The following is an 18895-nucleotide window of genomic DNA, read 5'->3' as shown; positions in this document are numbered from 1 at the left end:
CTATGCCATAGGCATAGCGTTAATCAATGATATCGGTGCTCTGCTCATTGAGCCTGCCTGTGCAGGCTCAATGACCAGAGCGCCGATCGGACCGCACGGAGGCAGGTGAGAGACCTCTGGCGGTCCGTTTTAACAATCGGCCCGATCAGTAAGTGACAGGGAACTCCCCCTTCCATTAACACTTAAACGCCGCAGCCACGGGTTAAAGGAAATCTGTCACTAGATATATGAGGCCTTGAAGTGATACTGTTGTTTTATTTTTATTTTTTTTTGCAGAAATCAATAGTCCAGGCGGTTTTAGGAAACTGTAATTGGGTTTATTAGCCAAAAAATGCATTTTTATCATGAAAAAGCAGTTTGAAGCTCTCCCCCCTGTCTTCATTGTTCTCTGTGGTGAGGAGAGGGGTGGAGAGAGACGAGGAACTAAAACAGGACAACAAAGAGTTAATTTACAGCTACATCACCGGGCTATCTCCTCTGAAGTCAGCACTGACATCTCTGACCTCTGAATACTGGCTTTCACACAGGTCCTGCTGTGTAATCCTTTGTTCTCTGCTTTCTGCTGCCGAATAATCTCCCTCCTGCCCCCTCCCCTCTCCATAGATTAGACAGGGCTTGACTGTAAAAGAGTCGAGATTTCCTGATAATAAGCAGTGAATGAGAAAAAGGAGGGGGGGGGGACCTGGGAAAAGTCTTTCTGAATGCAGATAATGGCATATTTGCCTAATAAACCCAATTACAAAGTTTCTTAAAATCACCGGTACTCTTGATTTCTGCAAAAAAATAAATAAAAAATAAATATATATATATATATATATATATATATATATATATATAAAAATGAAACAACTTTGACAATTTAAGTGAGAGCAGCATAAACTAGTGCTATAAATGCTGGACCAATCGGTGTATTACTTCCATCTTTATGTTCAGCCGTTCTCCTAATATGCAGGAGAATAGAATTCTTGCCACACCCCTCCCCCCGCCCTCCAGCTGTTGATTGATAGGTGACTTCCTATACAGAGCATGGATAGATAACTGCCAATCAGCAGCTGGTGGGTGGAGTTTTCTGCTTCTCATGAATATCCAGGACTACTGAGCTCATGCACATAATGGAGAGGATTGCTTATTGTCCATGTTATTCAGGAGGAGATCTCTGGATCAGGTGCACAGAACAATGTAAGTGATCCATCATCCTGATCATCTTCTCTGTCACTAGTATATACTACCCTGATATAGAACTGTATAATCTTACTGACAGAGTCTCTTTGAGGATATGATCACAGCTTGAGGGATAGCAGTGAGCCATAGTATTGCCCCTTTAAGCCGTAAAATGGTCTAAAAACAAAACCGCAATAATGGCGACCACAATCCCGGCTGGCGGATACCTGTTTGCTACAATAAAGCTGCTCGTGCTCGGGCTGCACCGTCTCCTGCCGGCTTCTTTTATCTGGAGGAGCGGCACACGGCACATTATAACTGGATTACGCTCCCCTCCTTATGTTTTCCTTTATCCCCCGTGTTAGCTCCCCGCCGTGTGTGTGTTGTTGGAAATGGCTTTTTTTTTTTTTTTTTTCCTCCCTGAAATTGGTTCATCATCTGTCATGTATCGGAGCGGTTACGATCTCGCCTCTAGGATTGCATAGGGAGGTAAGCTTCACCTTATTATGCGATTACCAAATTAAACATCAGATCTATCTGCAATATATTGAGTTTAAATATAGTACACGGGACCTTGAACCTCAATTTAAATTGAACAGAGGGAAAACATCGCCAGGGGAGACAGATTATTTGCTACACGCTATGCATTAGTGATGAAATCTTGGCTCAAATCCAGTTTCGCCTCGGCAGGTCATTGTGAATGTTCTTCTATAGGAGTGCGGCGCACGCGTTACATTGTGGAGGCAGACGCTCGCAACCCGGAGTCACGGACAATATCAATAATTAGCTGTTCATTATCTTCGGGCTATGTACTTTATAGCTTTACCTCCCTTACCCCCTGCGAGTCCAATAGTCAGAACACTTGGAAGGTACTGACTCCCATTATGAAGATCCAGGCTTCAGGGCGATGATGATCTCCAAGTCGTACCTGTTGAAAAACTACAACTCCCAGCGTGGCTTGACAGCAAAAAAAATCTCCATTCTTCCAGTACTTTTTAGCTGCTGCATGTCCTGCAGGAAGTGGTGTATTCTCTCCAATCTGACACAGTGCTCTCTGCTGCCACCACTGTCCATGTCAGGAACTGTCCAGAGCAGCAGCAAATCCCCATAGAAAACCTCTCCTGCTCTGGACAGTTCCTGACATGGACAGAGGTGGCAGCAGAGAGCACTGTGTCAGACTGGAGAGAATACACCACTTCCTGCAGGACATGTCTGCCTTATACAGTGCTTGCCAAAAGTATTGGCACCCCTGCAATTCTGCAATTTTTTGCTCTGGAGTACCCTATTAATACATATATATGTGTATGTGTATATATAATATATTTATATGTCTTCTGTGTATAGCCGTCTTCCTCCATTACACCTTCCAGGACCCTCGCAGCAATCTCCAGCTCTCCCGGGTTGTCTCTAGGCCCGCCATTTATCATTAGAGGAGCATCTAGTAATGGAAAAATCACCTGGAAGTTATTGGCACTGCAATGGTCTGTACTTAGGAGAGAACATCGAGGGGAATGGTTATTTCCTACACCGAGGAAGAGGATGATAATAACATGGCTGAGGTATTAGAATTTAGTGAGAAGCAGATTGGATGGGTTCTCGATAGGCGGTGAAGCTCAGCACAGGAACCAGATTAATGTCGACTTCCAGAGAGCTCTCCTGTAACAGAGATAAAGATGAGGAGACGCTTTGTCACAGCAATTCCCTTCCTTAAGGCCTTGTGCACACTACACCCCGCCATCTTCTAGATTAGGGATGGGGAACCATCAGCCCTCTTGCTTTCGCAAAACTACAATTCCCATCATGCCTGGACAGCCATATTACTTATTATAGTGGGGACAGGACCAGATTATAGAGAAGCCTTATGCCTCACTGCCTAACAATACAATAGTAGGTCTCTGGGCTGCAGAGCTAGTCCACTTATATAGCAGTTTCATAGTATTGGGAGTTGCGGGGCTTCAAAAGCCCTGATCCCAGCATAATTAAATATCATAGCATGCAGATTCTGAGCTGCCCCCGATGTCTATATATTACATGTTACATTAGATTATGCATTACACTGGGGAAGCTGTCTGTGTTACTAGTGCTGCAGCCTCCCCTAATGTCTATATATTACATTTTACCTTTAGTATAGAAATTACACTGGGGGAAGCTGTCTGTGTTACTAGTGCTGCAGCCTCCCCTGATGTCTATATAATACATGTTACCATTAGAATAGACATTACACTGGGGGAGCTGTCTGTGTATCTAGTGCTGCAGCCTCCCCTGATGTCTATATATTACATGTTACCATTAGAATAGACATTACACTGGGGGGAGCTGTCTGTGTCACTAGTGCTGCAGCCTCCCCTGATGTCTATATATTACATGTTACCTTTAGAATAGAAATTAAACTGGGGGGAGCTGCCTGTGTCACTAGTGCTGCAGCCTCCCCTGATGTCTATATAATACATTTTACCATTAGAATAGACATTACACTGGGGGAGCTGCCTGTGTCACTAGTGCTGCAGCCTCCCCTGATGTCTATATAATACATGTTACCATTAGAATAGACATTACACTGGGGGGAGCTGTCTGTGTCACTAGTGCTGCAGCCTCCCCTGATGTCTATATAATACATGTTACCATTAGAATAGACATTACACTGGGGGGAGCTGTCTGTGTCACTAGTGCTGCAGCCTCCCCTGATGTCTATATAATACATGTTACCATTAGAATAGACATTACACTGGGGGGAGCTGCCTGTGTCACTAGTGCTGCAGCCTCCCCTGATGTCTATATAATACATGTTACCATTAGAATAGACATTACACTGGGGGGAGCTGTCTGTGTCACTAGTGCTGCAGCCTCCCCTGATGTCTATATAATACATGTTACCATTAGAATAGACATTATACTGGGGAAGCTGTCTGTGTCACTAGTGCTGCAGCCTATATAATACATGATACCATTAGAATAGATAGGGGGTTAGGAGAGGTCTGGGTGCCAGAATTCATGGAGTCACCTCCCCAATGTTTTGGCGTCCTCCATCCTCGGGAATCGCTTCCTTGTGTTTTCCACAACTGTAAACTTCTTTTAGGACATGAGGATTGTTTTTTATGTTGTGTTTACGCTGCTGCAAAGTGAGATATCCCTAATCAGTTTATCCCTTTAAGGAGATGTTTGATCAGTCTCGCTGCCTCGGGCGATGAGCCGCACATGCACAACATGATGCTAGGAAACCAGTTTGTGGTATACAATCCGCCATGTAGATGAGGAGGATCTGTGAGGGAGGCCTGGAGTATGTTACAGGTGGGCTGCCGCTATCTGCCGGGAGAGCCGCTATCTGCGGGAGAGCCGCTGTTACTTCATCCTTATACTTAGCAGCATGTCCATTGATGTTAAGCCAATCTCACTGAGCAGGAACGGGCAGACACGGCGGTGAATCTATCTACCACTGTGCAGGGATCCATAATATTATATCGGGAAAATCCTTCCATCCAGCATCTGATAGTGTAGAATGTACTGGCATGTGGCAAAGCATCCATCATGGCTGGTGATCAGCCCGAGCTACCTATCACCCCGAGAACAGGCAGGCAGAGGGGAACCCTGTAACTTTTATATTACTCAGAGCGGCTTCTGTCTTGTTCCCTCCATCATTTTTCTGGCTAATGTCCCTAATGTCATAGCCCCTGTGGTGCCTGCAGTGTCCCGTCCATTGTGCCTGCAGTGTCCCGTCCATTGTGCCCCATGTGTGCTGTGCCTGCAGTGTCCTGTCCATTGTGCCCCATGTGTGTTGTGCCTGCAGTGTCACATCCATTGTGCCCCATGTATGCTGTGCCTGCAATGTCCCTTCCATTGTGCCCCATGTGTGCTGTGCCTGCAGTGTCCCTTCCATTGTGCCGCATGTGTGCTGTGCCTGCATTGTCCTGTCAATTGTGCCCCATGTGTGCTGTGCCTGCAGTGTCCCGTCCATTGTGCCCCATGTGTGCTGTGCCTGCAGTGTCCCGTCCATTGTGCCCCATGTGTGCTGTGCCTGCAGTGTCCCGTCCACTGTGCCCCATGTGTGCTGTGCCTGCAGTGTCCCGTCCATATGCCCCATGTGTGCTGTGCCTGCAGTGTCCCGTCCACTGTGCCCCATGTGTGCTGTGCCTGCAGTATCCCGTCCATTGTGCCCCATGTGTGCTGTGCCTGCAGTGTCCCGTTCATTGTGCCCCATGTGTGCTGTGCCTGCAGTATCCCATCCAATGTGCCCCATGTGTGCTGTGCCTGCAGTATCCCGTCCATTGTGCCCCATGTGTGCTGTGCCTGCAGTATCCCGTCCATTGTGCCCCATGTGTGCTGTGCCTGCAGTGCCCCATCCACTGTGCCCCATGTCTTCTGTGCCTGCGGTATCCCGTCCATTGTGCCCCATGTGTGCTGTGCCTGCAGTGTCCTGTCCATTGTGCCCCATGTGTGCTGTGCCTGCAGTGTCCTGTCCTTATGCCCCATGTGTGCTGTGCCTGCAGTGTCCTGTCCATTGTGCCCCATGTGTGCTGTGCCTGCAGTGTCCTGTCCATTGTGCCCCATGTGTGCTGTGCCTGCAGTGTCCCGTCCATTGTGCCCCATGTGTGCGGTGCCTGCAGTGTCCCGTTCATTGTGCCCCATGTGTGCTGTGCCTGCAGTATCCCGTCCATTGTGCCCCATGTGTGCTGTGCCTGCAGTATCCCGTCCATTGTGCCCCATGTGTGCTGTGCCTGCAGTATCCCGTCCATTGTGCCCCATGTGTGCTGTGCCTGCAGTATCCTGTCCATTGTGCCCCATGTGTGCTGTGCCTGCAGTGCCCCGTCCACTGTGCCCCATGTCTGCTCTGCCTGCAGTATCCCGTCCATTGTGCCCCATGTGTGCTGTGCCTGCAGTATCCCGTCCATTGTGCCCCATGTGTGCTGTGCCTGCAGTATCCCGTCCATTGTGCCCCATGTGTGCTGTGCCTGCAGTGCCCCGTCCACTGTGCCCCATGTCTGCTCTGCCTGCAGTATCCCGTCCATTGTGCCCCATGTGTGCTGTGCCTGCTGGGGGCCCTTGTACTTTACTTTGTGCTCTGCCCAGTGTATTGTGCCAGCTGTGCCCCCTGGTGCCCCTGTTCCTTCCCCATGTCTTGTGCTGGCTTCTTCATCATGTCACCTCCATTGTCCTTCTCCTCCTCCAGTCTATCTATTATATAGAAGAATGCGGCTGAAGGATCTCAGGACCCGCACACACAAGGATGTGGAGACAAATAAAAGTGTTAGGAACGTTGGGGCACTGTCTGCACCGCATCACTTGTGTAAGCTGTCTGCTATGGAGGTACAGCACTGTATGCAACACTTTTAGAAGCCCAAGCTCTAGAATAGTCTAGAACAGTGGTCTACAACTTGCCAGCTTCCAGACATTGCAAAACTTCACTGCCTGTATGCTGATTTCCCAGCAGCTATAGAGCCACACATTGGGGATCACTGGTCCAGACGAGTCTGAAGAAATCATCGGTTACAAGGAGTGTTAGTTAAATTTCCTCTTACTGTCCAAAAATCCAGAACCTTTACGAATCCAGAACATTTACTGGTCCATGATATTTACTGATCCAGAACATTTACTGGTCCAGAACCTTTACCAATCCAGAACATTTACCAGTCCAGAATAATTACTGATCCAGAACCTTTACCAATCCAGAACATTTATCTGCTCAAGAAGTAGTAGTAATTCCTATCCGAGCACGGTTTTGCAAAAAAAAAAAAAAAAGTAATTGCATGAGAATTTGTCCCAGTGACCCGGAGTTAACAGGCTTTAGTTATTACATTTCCTTCTCCTCCCTGAGGCAGCGCTAACCCCTCTGTACAGGAAAGAACAGTCCAGGACTCCACTAAAAGTTCAAAGGCTATTCTCCAGCTCATAGAGATTTAAAGGGATAGTTCCTCAACTCTGCAAAGTAATAAAAAGTCATCAAGTAATATAAAGCAATGCCGCCTGTTGTATATAATTCACCATCTGCAATTATTTCTTTCTCGTCTACATTTGTGCACATGGTTGTGCTTCATCGCAGGCCCTCTCCAGTATGAGACTGGTCCCCGTAACCATGTTCTCCCACTCTCCATGCCAGAAGGACCTGTATAGAGCGGGGATCACTCACTTCTGCCTGGGCAATTAGGAGCTATAGAAGAAGAAGTAGTGTCGAGTGGAGTTGTGGAACTTTTCGGGTTCGACAATGTTCTCCAAACTCGATTGTTCGGCATTTGACTCCCAGTGTCAGGAGAAGTTGGTTGCAGCCCTAAGGCTGGGAGTCAAATGCTGAACGTTCTGGTACTGAGAACATGGCCGAACCCGAAGAGTTCCCCAACTCGGCTTAACACTGTGAAGAGGTTTTACTGCTCTTATATGTGGGAACCAGGATTGCAGGAAGATGATGGAACTAGTGGCCATGCACACGATTCATCCTAGACCTCCAGGAATGGAACCCCTGAGGGCCCTGGACATGTAGTGAGGCATTCACATGGAAAGTGGAAGAAAACCGAGACTCCACTTGGTGATGAGAGATGGGGTCCCCATATGGATAGAGTGATGATTGGGAGTTCTGCTCACGGTGGGACTGTAGATAGCTAATTGTTTCCTCTAATACTGTTCTCATAATCCGTGGTGGTCCCGTCGGTCAGACCAATCCAATACCTATGAGGGCAGCTCATGCGTTACAATCTTGGGATAAACCTCTAATAACCTTACCGTTAGTTTTTCCTAGAATGTAAACCATCAGGGCCGGCCCTTCTCAGGCACTAAGCCAGCAAAGACTGCTGGGAGATTTCAGCTCTGAAGCCCTACAGAATTACAGCTCCATCCTCAATCCTGTGGCTTTATTGCAGTTCTGCTCCTATTGACTTTTTGGAGTGAAGAGTTTTGTGACTTCGATCTCCAGTCCTTTGCCGGTCATTAGTTGTAATTCATTGTCACGAAACATAGAGGGTTGGGTGGTCATGTGATCCGACTCTCTTATAATGAGTTATTGTAGGGCGGCAGAGGTTAATCTCCGGGGGGGTGGGGGGTAGGTTCAGGTCGCTACTCGATGACCTCAGATGCTACAATGGAGCGGACACAAAGGATCCAGCCACTTGTCCCAACTCCAGGTGCAGGTTTAATGAGGGCACCGGGGACCGAGCTGCGGATAAATCCCCTCAACGCTCCGACCTGAAGACTGCCGATGGTGCGTTTTCCGACAGATTGTCATCTTAGAGCCCCAGCATTATTTCCCACTCCAAATAAAAAAATAAAATGCTTCGTTATGCAGCGGGGGAGGGGAGCCAGCAGTTATTCCTTTTGTTCAGAAATCATCCATTCTTAGATAATATTACCTGTATTATACAAGAAAGTTGTTATTACCGCCGCCATAAATATTGAAATAATCACTGCACCACCAGCGCTCCGGATGCAGCCATCACCTTAACATTTTCCGTCCTTGTTATATGCAACTGCAGGTTATAGACGGCAGCGGAAGAGGGATTTATTGTTTAATATAAAATGTATTAAAGGGGTAGTTCACCAAAATTCTCTCCAGTCTTCCAGTTTTTATCAGCTGCTGCAGGACATTTAGCAGCTGATAAGTACTGGAAGACTGGAAATTTTTACATAGAAGTAAACTATAAATCTATATAACTTTCTCACACCAGTTGAGTTGAAAGAACAAGATTTTTTGCCAGAGTACCCCTTTAAGGCCAGTAACTGAGGGGAAATACTGTTACGTTTGTGCAAGACGTAATATCTCTCAAGTACAGTACAATATCTTAGAGACCAAGATGGGGCTGGCTACGTCTCTAAAGAGGAAGAGCTGTCTGAGACTCCATTATTTATAATGAAACGAGTTCTATCTAGTCCTCAAGTTCAAGACCCAGTGGAGTCCTTCAGTGTTAGCTAACCGGGTGATCACTCAAGTAGATGTCAACCATCTAAGATGTCTCTTCAAGTATCATTCATTGACAAGTCACCATGCGTTGGTGCCCTCGGCAGTCAAACATCGGGTGTTCAGAAGCTCTATGGAAACTTGACGTCTGGATTTTGGAGTTATATTCTGGTATTATAGGTTGCGGTGTGTAATAGGCCATTGCTCCCCCTCCTTCCTCCATATTTTACAGGTTCTAAGAGTGGAGAGCACAAACCATTTTAACCTCGTTTTTATTATCTCCGGTCCTCAAGATTGGAGCGCGGTCAATGCTTCTTGTCCATCCACCGATACCTTTGAGCTTCTTCGCCTGCCAAGTTAAGCTTGACAAATGGCAAACAGTTGTAATTAATTGTGTCATCTTTTCATGGACCAAAGGGTGACTAGCGTAACCATAGATTGTAATTGTCATCAGTGTCACATAAAATGCGCTATTATTAAGTTCCAGCTGAATTTGATGGCGGCGGACGGTCGTAAATTGAATGGTCAGTCATTTAAATTACCCAGCAGAAAGCTGTTTTTGCTTTTCTTTAAAACTACACTCGGAGACAATGTATTTGACTTTAGACCTAGGGAAAACTAATTGCTTTCCTCTCGACAGATGCTCGGGAGGTTGTAACCCGAGAGTGAAGCGTTTTTTGACAGTCCAATCATAATAAAATGGTTTAAGCCACTCTCAACTCATTAGCTCGAGATTCTTATTACGCATCTTCGGTATTTTTGCTTAAAAATGTTCCCACAAGATAACCTGCCTGTTGTGACACATGTCAGGGAGTTTGGGAGAAAGCACTTTGCTTTATGATCACCGTCTACTGCTGAAAATGTGAAGTCTTAACTACTTATCGGCAGATGATTTGTTAATCGTTACTCAGTGGCAATGCGGGATTGAATCCGTCTATTGATCGCTTGTGGAACAACCCTGCTGGTCTGGGCTGTACACAGGGGTCATTCACACATTCTGTAATCCACGGACCCTATGGAACATGAAGCTTTGGGATGGACTCTCAGACTTCCCGGCATCATGTATTGATATGATGCCAGAAGAGCCGGAAGTATTTAAATCTTCGCGGAGCTTGATGCTGTTTAGGTTCCGTGAATTATGTAGCGCGTGAATGACCTCTTAGTGTCCCTGACTGCACAAGCAGCTTAATTCCAGTCCACCCATTAGTGAACCTCACATGCAGGATCAGTCTAAGGACTGTTACTTTTTCCAGATGGTAAGCTATCACCTGGGATGCTCAGCCTTGTCTTCGAGACTTCCCCAGGATGATCCTTCCATCATTCATTGGCGACACGTCCTCTATTACTGTTTGCATGTTCATTGGCCGCTCTCTGGCCCCATTATACAGAGTGATATCGGCCAATATTTGTTGCATGTAATAGGGTCCCCACTATTGACGGTCCACCAAAAATTGACAGGCTCCATTGCATTAGTAAGAGGTATTCTCTCTAGTGAGGTGTTACACCTGCCATATCCCCCGCTCAACTGAGGGAGGGGGGGGGGCCACAAGGCAGGGATGAGGCCATGGCTGGTTTATGAAGGTTTACAAAACCGGGCACCTTCAGAGCAGGTGTATATTTTTGCGCAATGCCCACACCGGGCCAGTCAGCCGTACTAAGAGGCATGCACCTATAAGTAAATCCAGCCAGGGAAAAAAGGGTGGCCTTTTTTTAAGGACTGGTGTAGTGGTACATCGATGTTGATAAATGCCTCCCTTGGTGTCTACACACGGCGGCACAAGTGTTGCGGTTTTACTGATGTTCCTTGCCTGCAAAAAAATCTTCTGCTATGTAGTTCAACGGTTTATGACGTCCTTTCTTCTCCTCCATCTATAGTCATGGCCAAAAGTTTTGAGAATGATGCAATTTGCATATACTCCAGAATGTTATACAGAGGGATCAGCTTAACAGCAATTACTTGCAAAGTCAATATTTGCCTAGAAAATGAACTTTATCCCCCCAAAACACATTTCAACATCTTTGCAGCCCTGCCTTAAAGGGGTTATCCAGCTACAAAAACATGGTCACTTTTGCCCCTCTCTTGTCTCCAGATTGGGTGGGGTTTTAAACTCAGTTTCATTGAAGTAAATGGAGCTTTATTGCAAACAACACCTGAACTGGAAACAAGAAAGGGGGAAAAGTGGCCATGTTTTTGTAGTGCTGGATAACCCCTTTAAAAGGGCCAGCTAACATCTTTTCAGTGATTGCTTTATTAACACAGGTGTGGGTGTTGATGAGCACAGGGCTGAAGATCAATCTGTCATGATAAAGTAAGAATGACACCACTGGACACTTTAAAAGGAGGCTGGTGCTTGGCATCATTGTTTCTCTTCTGTTACCATGGTTATCTCTAAAGAAACACGTGCTGTCATCATTGCACTGCACAAAAATGGCCGAACAGGGAAGAGTATCGCAGCTAGAAAGATTGCACCTCAGTCAAAAATCTATCACATCATCAAGAACTTCAAGGAGAGAGGTTCCATTGTTGCCAAAAAGGCTCCAGGCTGCCCAAGAAAGACCAGCAAGCACCAGGACCGTCTCTTAAAAGTGTTTCAGCTGCGGGATGGGGCTACCAGCAGTGCAGAGCTTGCTCAGGAATGGCAGCAGGCAGGTGTGAGGGCATCTGCACTGTGAGACTGTGGAGACTCTTGGAGCAAGGCCTGGTCTCAGGGAGGGCAGCAAAGATGCCACTTCTCTCCAGAAAAACATCAGGAACAGACTGATATTCTGCAAGAGGTCCAGGGAGTGGGCTGCTGAGGACTGGGGGAAAGGTACAGGGAGCGGACTGCTGAGGACTGGGGGAAAGGTCCAGGGAGTGGACTGCTGAGGACTGGGGGAAAGGTCCAGGGAGCGGACTGCTGAGGACTGGGGGAAAAGTCCAGGGAGTGGACTGCTGAGGACTGGGGGAAAGTCATTGTCTCTGATAAATCCCCTTTCCGATTGTTTGGGACATCTGGAAAACAGCTTATTGGGAGAAGACGAGGTGAGCGCTACCACCAGTCTTGTCTCATGCCAACTGTAACCGGCATCCTGAAACCATTCATGTGTGGGGTTGCTTCTCAGCCAAGGGAATCGGCTCTCTCACGGTCTTGCCTAAAAACACGGCCATGAATATAGAATGGGACCAGAATGTCCTCCAAGAGCAACTTCTCCCAACCATCCATGACCAGTTTGGCCACCAACAATGCCTTTTCCAGCATGATGGAGCACCTTGCCATAAAGCAAAGCTGATAACTAAATGGCTCAGGGAACAAAACATAGAGATTTTGGGTCCATGGCCTGGAAACTCCCCAGATCTTAATCCCATTGAGAACTTGTGGTCAATAATAAAGAGACGGGTGGACAAACAAAAACCAACAAATTCTGACAAAATTCAAGCATTGATTGTGCAAGAATGGACGACTATCAGTCAGGATTTGGTCCAGAAGTTGTATGAGAGCAGCCGGGGAGAATTGCAGAGGTCCTGAAGAAGAAGCCGCAACACTGCAAATATTATAGACTTGCTGCAGTAACTCAGTCTGTCAGTATAAGCTTCTGTTACTCAGAATATGATTGCAATTATATTTCTGTATGTGATAAAAACATCTGACAAACACACAGAAAAACCAGAGGGCAGAGGATCATGGGAAAATATAAGATTTGTGTCATTCTCAAAACTTTTGGCCATGACTGTACTAGCGGAGTAACCACAGTCCCTGCTGACAGTATTAATAATACAGCTCAGCCTGGGTGTAGTTCCTCCCAAGAAATCGCCTCTTGTCGACTGTATACGGGGAAGACAAGATCCTTTTGTTTATTAAATTGCTTTGGACCACAGGGCCGAATATTTAACGTTCAACGCCGATAATTAAGGTTTTGTTTTTTTATTTGCTTTATTTTTAATGATTTTTTTTCCAGTTTGATGACCCTTATCATTCTTAATACCGCAGTTATGTTTAAGGTGTTAAACTACACAGTATTTTTGAAAACTTTTGAAACTTTTTTTTTTCTTAGAAGATTTATGGTGGAAATATGTTGTTGCTTTGATTCATTTCCATTATGATGGATAAAAGCTTTAACCTTTTTATTCATCCTTTTTCCCCCCCCTCACTCTCAATATCTTGGCCTGGATAATAAGTCTATCAATCTTGTTATAAAATTTCAACCTCAGCCAAGCACTGTCATGTGTGGAGCATAAATGTATCACCTTTGTGCCTCGCGTGAAAAGTTAAAGCAACACAGGTTGGCAATTACTTGAAAATCAATAATTCTTCTGAGATGATCAATTGGTTATCGCCGCAGACCCATGACACAGCCGTGTGGGTCAGAGGTAATTCTTTGTGCGCGGCTTTATAGGAGAGAAGAAATAGTCGTCTTACATCAGTACAGAAATTCAGAATGAAAGAGAAAGAAGACGATTTCAAATATTTCTCAAAAATAAACAAATGTTGAATGTGGAATTGTGAACAATTAAACCGTGAACTGCTATCTCGTTCTTATTTCTGTTAGTCTTATATTGTAATATTAGTTATTTTGTTAGTGTTTATTAGCAAATTTATGTCTTAAAGAAGAAGTTCGGCATCGGCCGCTTTAGTTCCTGGTCTCCCAGCCACTTCCTGGTCTTAGTGGGGACCCTGGTTGTGATGTTTCAGTCGGTCAGCGGAGGTAGCAGGGTCCCACCTCGGTTGCTGACTGGCCTAGCAGGGCTGACATGTCACGACCTGGGTTCCTGCTCAGACCAGGAAGACCAGACCTGAGGGACTGGGAACCATAGTGGAGTATAGCGGACCCCCAGCATTGGAGCATTTTATGTGCAGCCACCTCCTTCCCCAGCTCTTGAAAAAAATAGGGTGCCTGTACCCTTTAAAGCGAATCTGTATCCCCCAACACCGCTCCTAAATATCCAGCACCATTCAGTAGTTCTTCTCAATCCATGCTTGGTCCGGGGCCGGTATTCGGGTGACTACTGTAATTCTAGGAGCGTGGCAAGACAGGGTGTCAAAGACGCAAGGCCTAGAGCATCCGTGCCCAAGGCCTGCTGCACCTCTCTCTCCGTCTTTCTTCTTTGTTGGCATGCCCTGGGCTGGATCTTCGTTAGAAGGCCTAGGGAATGGAGTGCCTTCCCTATGGGCAAAAACTACACGTTCACTCCACCTGTATAGGATTAGAAAAACATGGCTGCTGTTTAGAAATTGGTCATCGGTTGTGTCTGGTATTGCAGGTCAGCTTCATTGAAAAGGGAGTTGCAGTAAACTTCTGCAACCCGAATTTCCCTTTTAGAGTTGCTAGAACCTTTGAGACACCTTGAAAATTAAATTAAAGGTTCCAATATCTATCCGTTGTATAGACGGTATGGAACATTTGTAGGTGAACGTTTTCTAATGTTACTAAGCATGAGTACTACAGTACAAGGAGACCTTTGGATGGGTTCTAGGCAGAAGTCGCAGTGGTCACCTGTCTCTGCCAGTGATTAGATACTGGGTCCTTTCTATGTGTTGGGACGGAGGACAGGGAACTCTGAGCAGAATAACCGTCACCATCAGAGTGGCACTGCTTGTGGATCGGTGGCAGGTGAGTTCATGGTTCTTATGTTATTAAATTCTACCACCTCAAATGTGCATCCTCCTAGCGATCCGTCCCCACCTGGCCCACTCCCCCTAATGATTTTCAGTGGAGGAGGCTTGCCAGATCGGGGCTCGGGGACAGTAGCCCCATCCCCAGTGCTCCTAACAGCTTACCGGGCAGAGGATTTCACAGCTAACCGCACAGGAACGGCACAGCATACCTTCATCCTTGTTCTAACCTGCTGATAGTTCCCCTTTAATGTACATTTTGCTCACACATGTTTTTGATGCCTTTGACGTAATGTCCGTGTTTGTGCACATTTCTATATTACTTTCTGATCTCCTCCATGTCTTTAAAAACTTCTTAAGAAATAGACACAATTAACCTTAAGCCTGAACTTTAATATACTTTAGCATGGAGTAAGCATGTAATCAGCCGCGCTTTAGCCATCGGCTAATGTTCGCTAAGTGGTTTTCTGAAGTCCATTAGCAGGTAAAGGTTTGCGCTACGAATTACTGTCATCCTTGATTGTAGGCTCGAAATATTTCTCCATTAACCCTAAAGAATGCATTGTGTATGCTAGTAAATATGGGCAGGCTCCATTTACCAAACTGTGGGCAGAAAGGACTTTCCACAACCGATGGAAAGGCACAAAGAGGAGTGTAATGTACCGGAAGAGACCGGCTGCACAGAAGTCAGCCATGTTTGCCTCAGTTTCCTTATGCTGGTAGACATACAGGATGGGTGAAGAGTAGAGATCAGCGCCACTCGAGCATACTGGTTCGGCATTTAGATACCAGTGGCTGAAGAAGTTGGATGCTGCCTTAGGGAGTCCTGGTGGATACAGCCTATGTCTTATGGCTTTGTCTATGTTTTCCTGGACTCCATAGGGATGCATCCAACTTTTTTGGCCACCGGTATTTAAACACTGAACAAAGGATCTTGAGTGAAGAAAATACAAATGCCAGCTCACCGCTCCCTCCATGTAGTTTGCACCGAACCCCACTCCGTTTCAGCAAAAAGTAGTAGAAGCAAATGGATCAAGCAGCTTAGAGGATAAAATTTATTTCCAGTGTTATTAAGCATTTATAAATCCAACAGCATGACTAAGTGCATGACTAACCTGAGTGCCTAGACCTATGCGTTCCTAGTGCGCCCCCGACATCTATGAGTAAGGGACCACCAGGAGGTTAGTCGTGCACTTTGTTGCCTAATAAAACTAGAAAGAAAGTTTATCCACATAACAGATGAGTACCAAGGATTTTTTTCGGGTAGCATAAAATCAGTGACCGTTTCCCTTCAAATGTTATATGTGAAAACTTGACAAGTCAAAGGTTTTATTGGTTGTGATCCAGGTTTTCCGACCCCCACCAGTCTCTGAAATAAGCCAAGAGTTGTGCTCTTCACTCCCTAGCTCTCTGTGATATCCGTCACATACCATGAAGCTCGTCTGTATCAAGATGGGAAAGTTAAACTAGCTGAACAGTGAAGCACTCAGCCCCGTGCTTCTCCATACACGTTCTAAAGATCGTCAAGGATTTAAGCACGGAGACCTCAAAACCAATCAAATCCATGTCTGACCCATATAAAAACGTTAAAACATCAGAATCCGCTACTTCTTAAAAGTCTGACTACATGCTCTTTGCCAAGACCCCCCACCCCATAGCAGCGTGCCACATAAATAATGCACAAGGGTACATAACATTATAAGGCAATTCCAAAAAGAGATAGGTACCCAGAAAATTCCCTGGGCAGAGATCAGAGATTGGCCATCCTTTCCCGAAGCTTAAAGGGGAACTATCAGCAGGTTGGATGAATTTAACCTGCTGCACAGGAGACAGCGAGGGGGATGCTATGTCTCTTACCTTCCTCCTCTGCACCTTTTTGGTGCAGTAAGTCCTCTACGCCGCGCTCTGGTAAGACCATCAGGAGCACTGCCCACTTCCATTGGGCATATGGCCTTTCTAGTGATAATCAATGGTGTGGACGGGCTGAATCTTTATTATGGGGGGGGGGGGGGGGCGGGCAGTGCTGCTAACGGTACCCCAGTGTTCCAAATGGTCTCACCAGACCATGGAGCAAACAACTAACTGCACCGGAACGGCACCGAGGATGAAGGTAAGAGACAGACTCTCCTCCTCAGTGTCTCCTGTGCAATAGGGATAGTTCCCCTTTAAAAGGAGCCAATCTATGGATAGCAGTTTTGGGAACTGCTTGGTTGGATGGATAAGAAACCCTTGATGTAGATCTTGGGGGTCTTTCAGCAGAGGCAGTGCCCATTAGGAAACAAATTATGCAAATTAGCACTTTCTCTGCTGCCACCTATTGGGAATACCAACCATGAAAGTCAATGACCCATAAAAACCATCAGTGATTACTCAATATCACAATGTTCTGTCCAGTCACCCATAATCCATTGCAGTCCTAGACAGTCTGTAATGTTGTTGTCTTTATTGTTCCTCCTTAGATCCTTTACGAACGTGTCAGAAGAAAACTAATATTGTTCTCCCGATACTCTTCTAGTTTCTGCAAGTTGGTTCTGGATCCTGTGGGATAAAGAACAGCAGGAAACTTTCCTCCACAATGCTTAGCGTGCATATATCTATGGAAGCCAATTCCCACCAGGCGGATTCCTGTAGAATGACATAGTGTGTTTGAAATGCATAGTACCCTCACCGCTAATAGCTCATCTCGCCAGCCGCCTCGTACCGTAAAGATTAGCTCCTCCGAGTTCACAGAAATTAATGATGTCTTGGGGAATTGTCTTCAAAAGAAGCCATTAATGTTTGCGTACGGCCGCTGTTAATTCATATACTGCTTCGGTATTAACCGGGAATGTCGGCAAAATTCATCATGTGTGCCCCCCCCCCCATCACCTACCGGCAGTCCCGGTAATGACTCTGGATATCCGGCTGCCGCCGCGTCGTAAATTTTGTGATATTTGGATTTGTAAATGTTAACAAAAAATACTAAATATCCAGGGATTCCGCAGCTTTGATGTCTGGTGGATAAATAATATATGAGAACAACAACAACAAACCCGAGCTGTGGCGGATAAATCACCGACTTCTCTTTACCTTTCTGCTTATGCCAGCAAAGCGGGGGAAGACAACTGGGTGGGATACAAAGTCTAAAGGGCACCTCTAGATAGATGGGAACAGTACGCCAAAGTTTTACAGGGAAGATGGATTCCGCTCTCAGTAAGCCGGCATTATTCTATGGAAAGTTGCACAGTTTACCAATAAGCTTCTATGGCAAGTTTTTTTTTTTTACAGTTTTACAGAACTGAAAATGGGAACCTCTATGGGTCCTACCAGGGGTTCTGGTCATGGGATCACCACCGGTGTGATACGTTCAGATGGTGCCATGTTCAATTGCAAGAATATGTGTCAATCATTACAAACTAATGGGTGGGGTCTGACTGGTCCAGAGAATAGGGGCAGAATTTACTAGGAGGCGCATGCCCTGTGCCCAGTGCAAGCACACGTAAATCATGATACATCAGGCCCGGAAGGAGGCCACACGTCCTCCCCTATAAAAATAAATGTGTCCTGGATTCTCCATGACCTGGTAGAGAGCCTCAGAGCTGCCTGCGGCCGTAACCTCTGCAGGACAAGCCGTATGCCTCCGGGATAGGAGTGAGAGCTGTTTGCTCCAACATAGCGACCCTTATCACACCACAGCCATTGTATATTCTCAGGACGGGTTTTCATCCAGCCTCCTGATTTCCTCTTGGTACTTTATCAGCAGCGGCTCATAGACTATGGACTTGTCTTCAGGATGACGGTATCACCGTAACCAGGTCACTGGGGTCTCACAAAAATATCAACATCTCAACTGTATCCCCGGCTAAGCCCAATGTACACAACAAGGAGAGCTGCCATATTGTAGAGTTCTGGATGAGGATAATGTAGGGAGGATGATGTCTCTCACAGTTCTGGATTTATGTTTGTTTTTTTTTTGGGGGGGGGGGGGGGGGGGGGCGACTTGTCAATTATTGATGACCCGGCGCATAATTCATTGTGTATTCTCTATGTAGACCAGGTTGTATCCATTATTAAGATGGTTTTTCTCGATGACCTTATGGCCTTTGGCCCCAACATAAAACTTATGCCTCCCGTTTCTTTTTGTCAGTTGGCGACAGAAGTCTTGGAAGGGCTACTAGAAGAAGACGATGAAGTGATACAAGTAAGTGGAGACGTATGTTGTGCTGAGGCCCTGTATACCACTTAGGTTTTTTTGTCTTTATCCACTACTCACCGCTCCATGTCATAG

General features: G+C 46.1%; 1 protein-coding gene across 4 annotated transcripts in view; it reads left to right on the top strand.

The window, feature by feature from the left end:
- LOC138784040 (uncharacterized) overlaps positions 1–18895 on the top strand; it is a 242957-nt gene that overhangs the window by 180224 nt on the left and 43838 nt on the right. For all 4 annotated transcript variants that reach the window (XM_069959482.1, XM_069959481.1, XM_069959483.1 and 1 more), the window contains one exon: positions 18755–18808. In XM_069959482.1, the coding sequence (XP_069815583.1) occupies positions 18755–18808 (54 nt within the window). The remainder of the gene's footprint in view (positions 1–18754; positions 18809–18895) is intronic.

Source organism: Dendropsophus ebraccatus, chromosome 2 (assembly GCF_027789765.1).
Source record: "Dendropsophus ebraccatus isolate aDenEbr1 chromosome 2, aDenEbr1.pat, whole genome shotgun sequence".
Taxonomy (NCBI): domain Eukaryota; kingdom Metazoa; phylum Chordata; class Amphibia; order Anura; family Hylidae; genus Dendropsophus; species Dendropsophus ebraccatus.
This window is presented reverse-complemented; position numbering and strand designations above follow the sequence as displayed.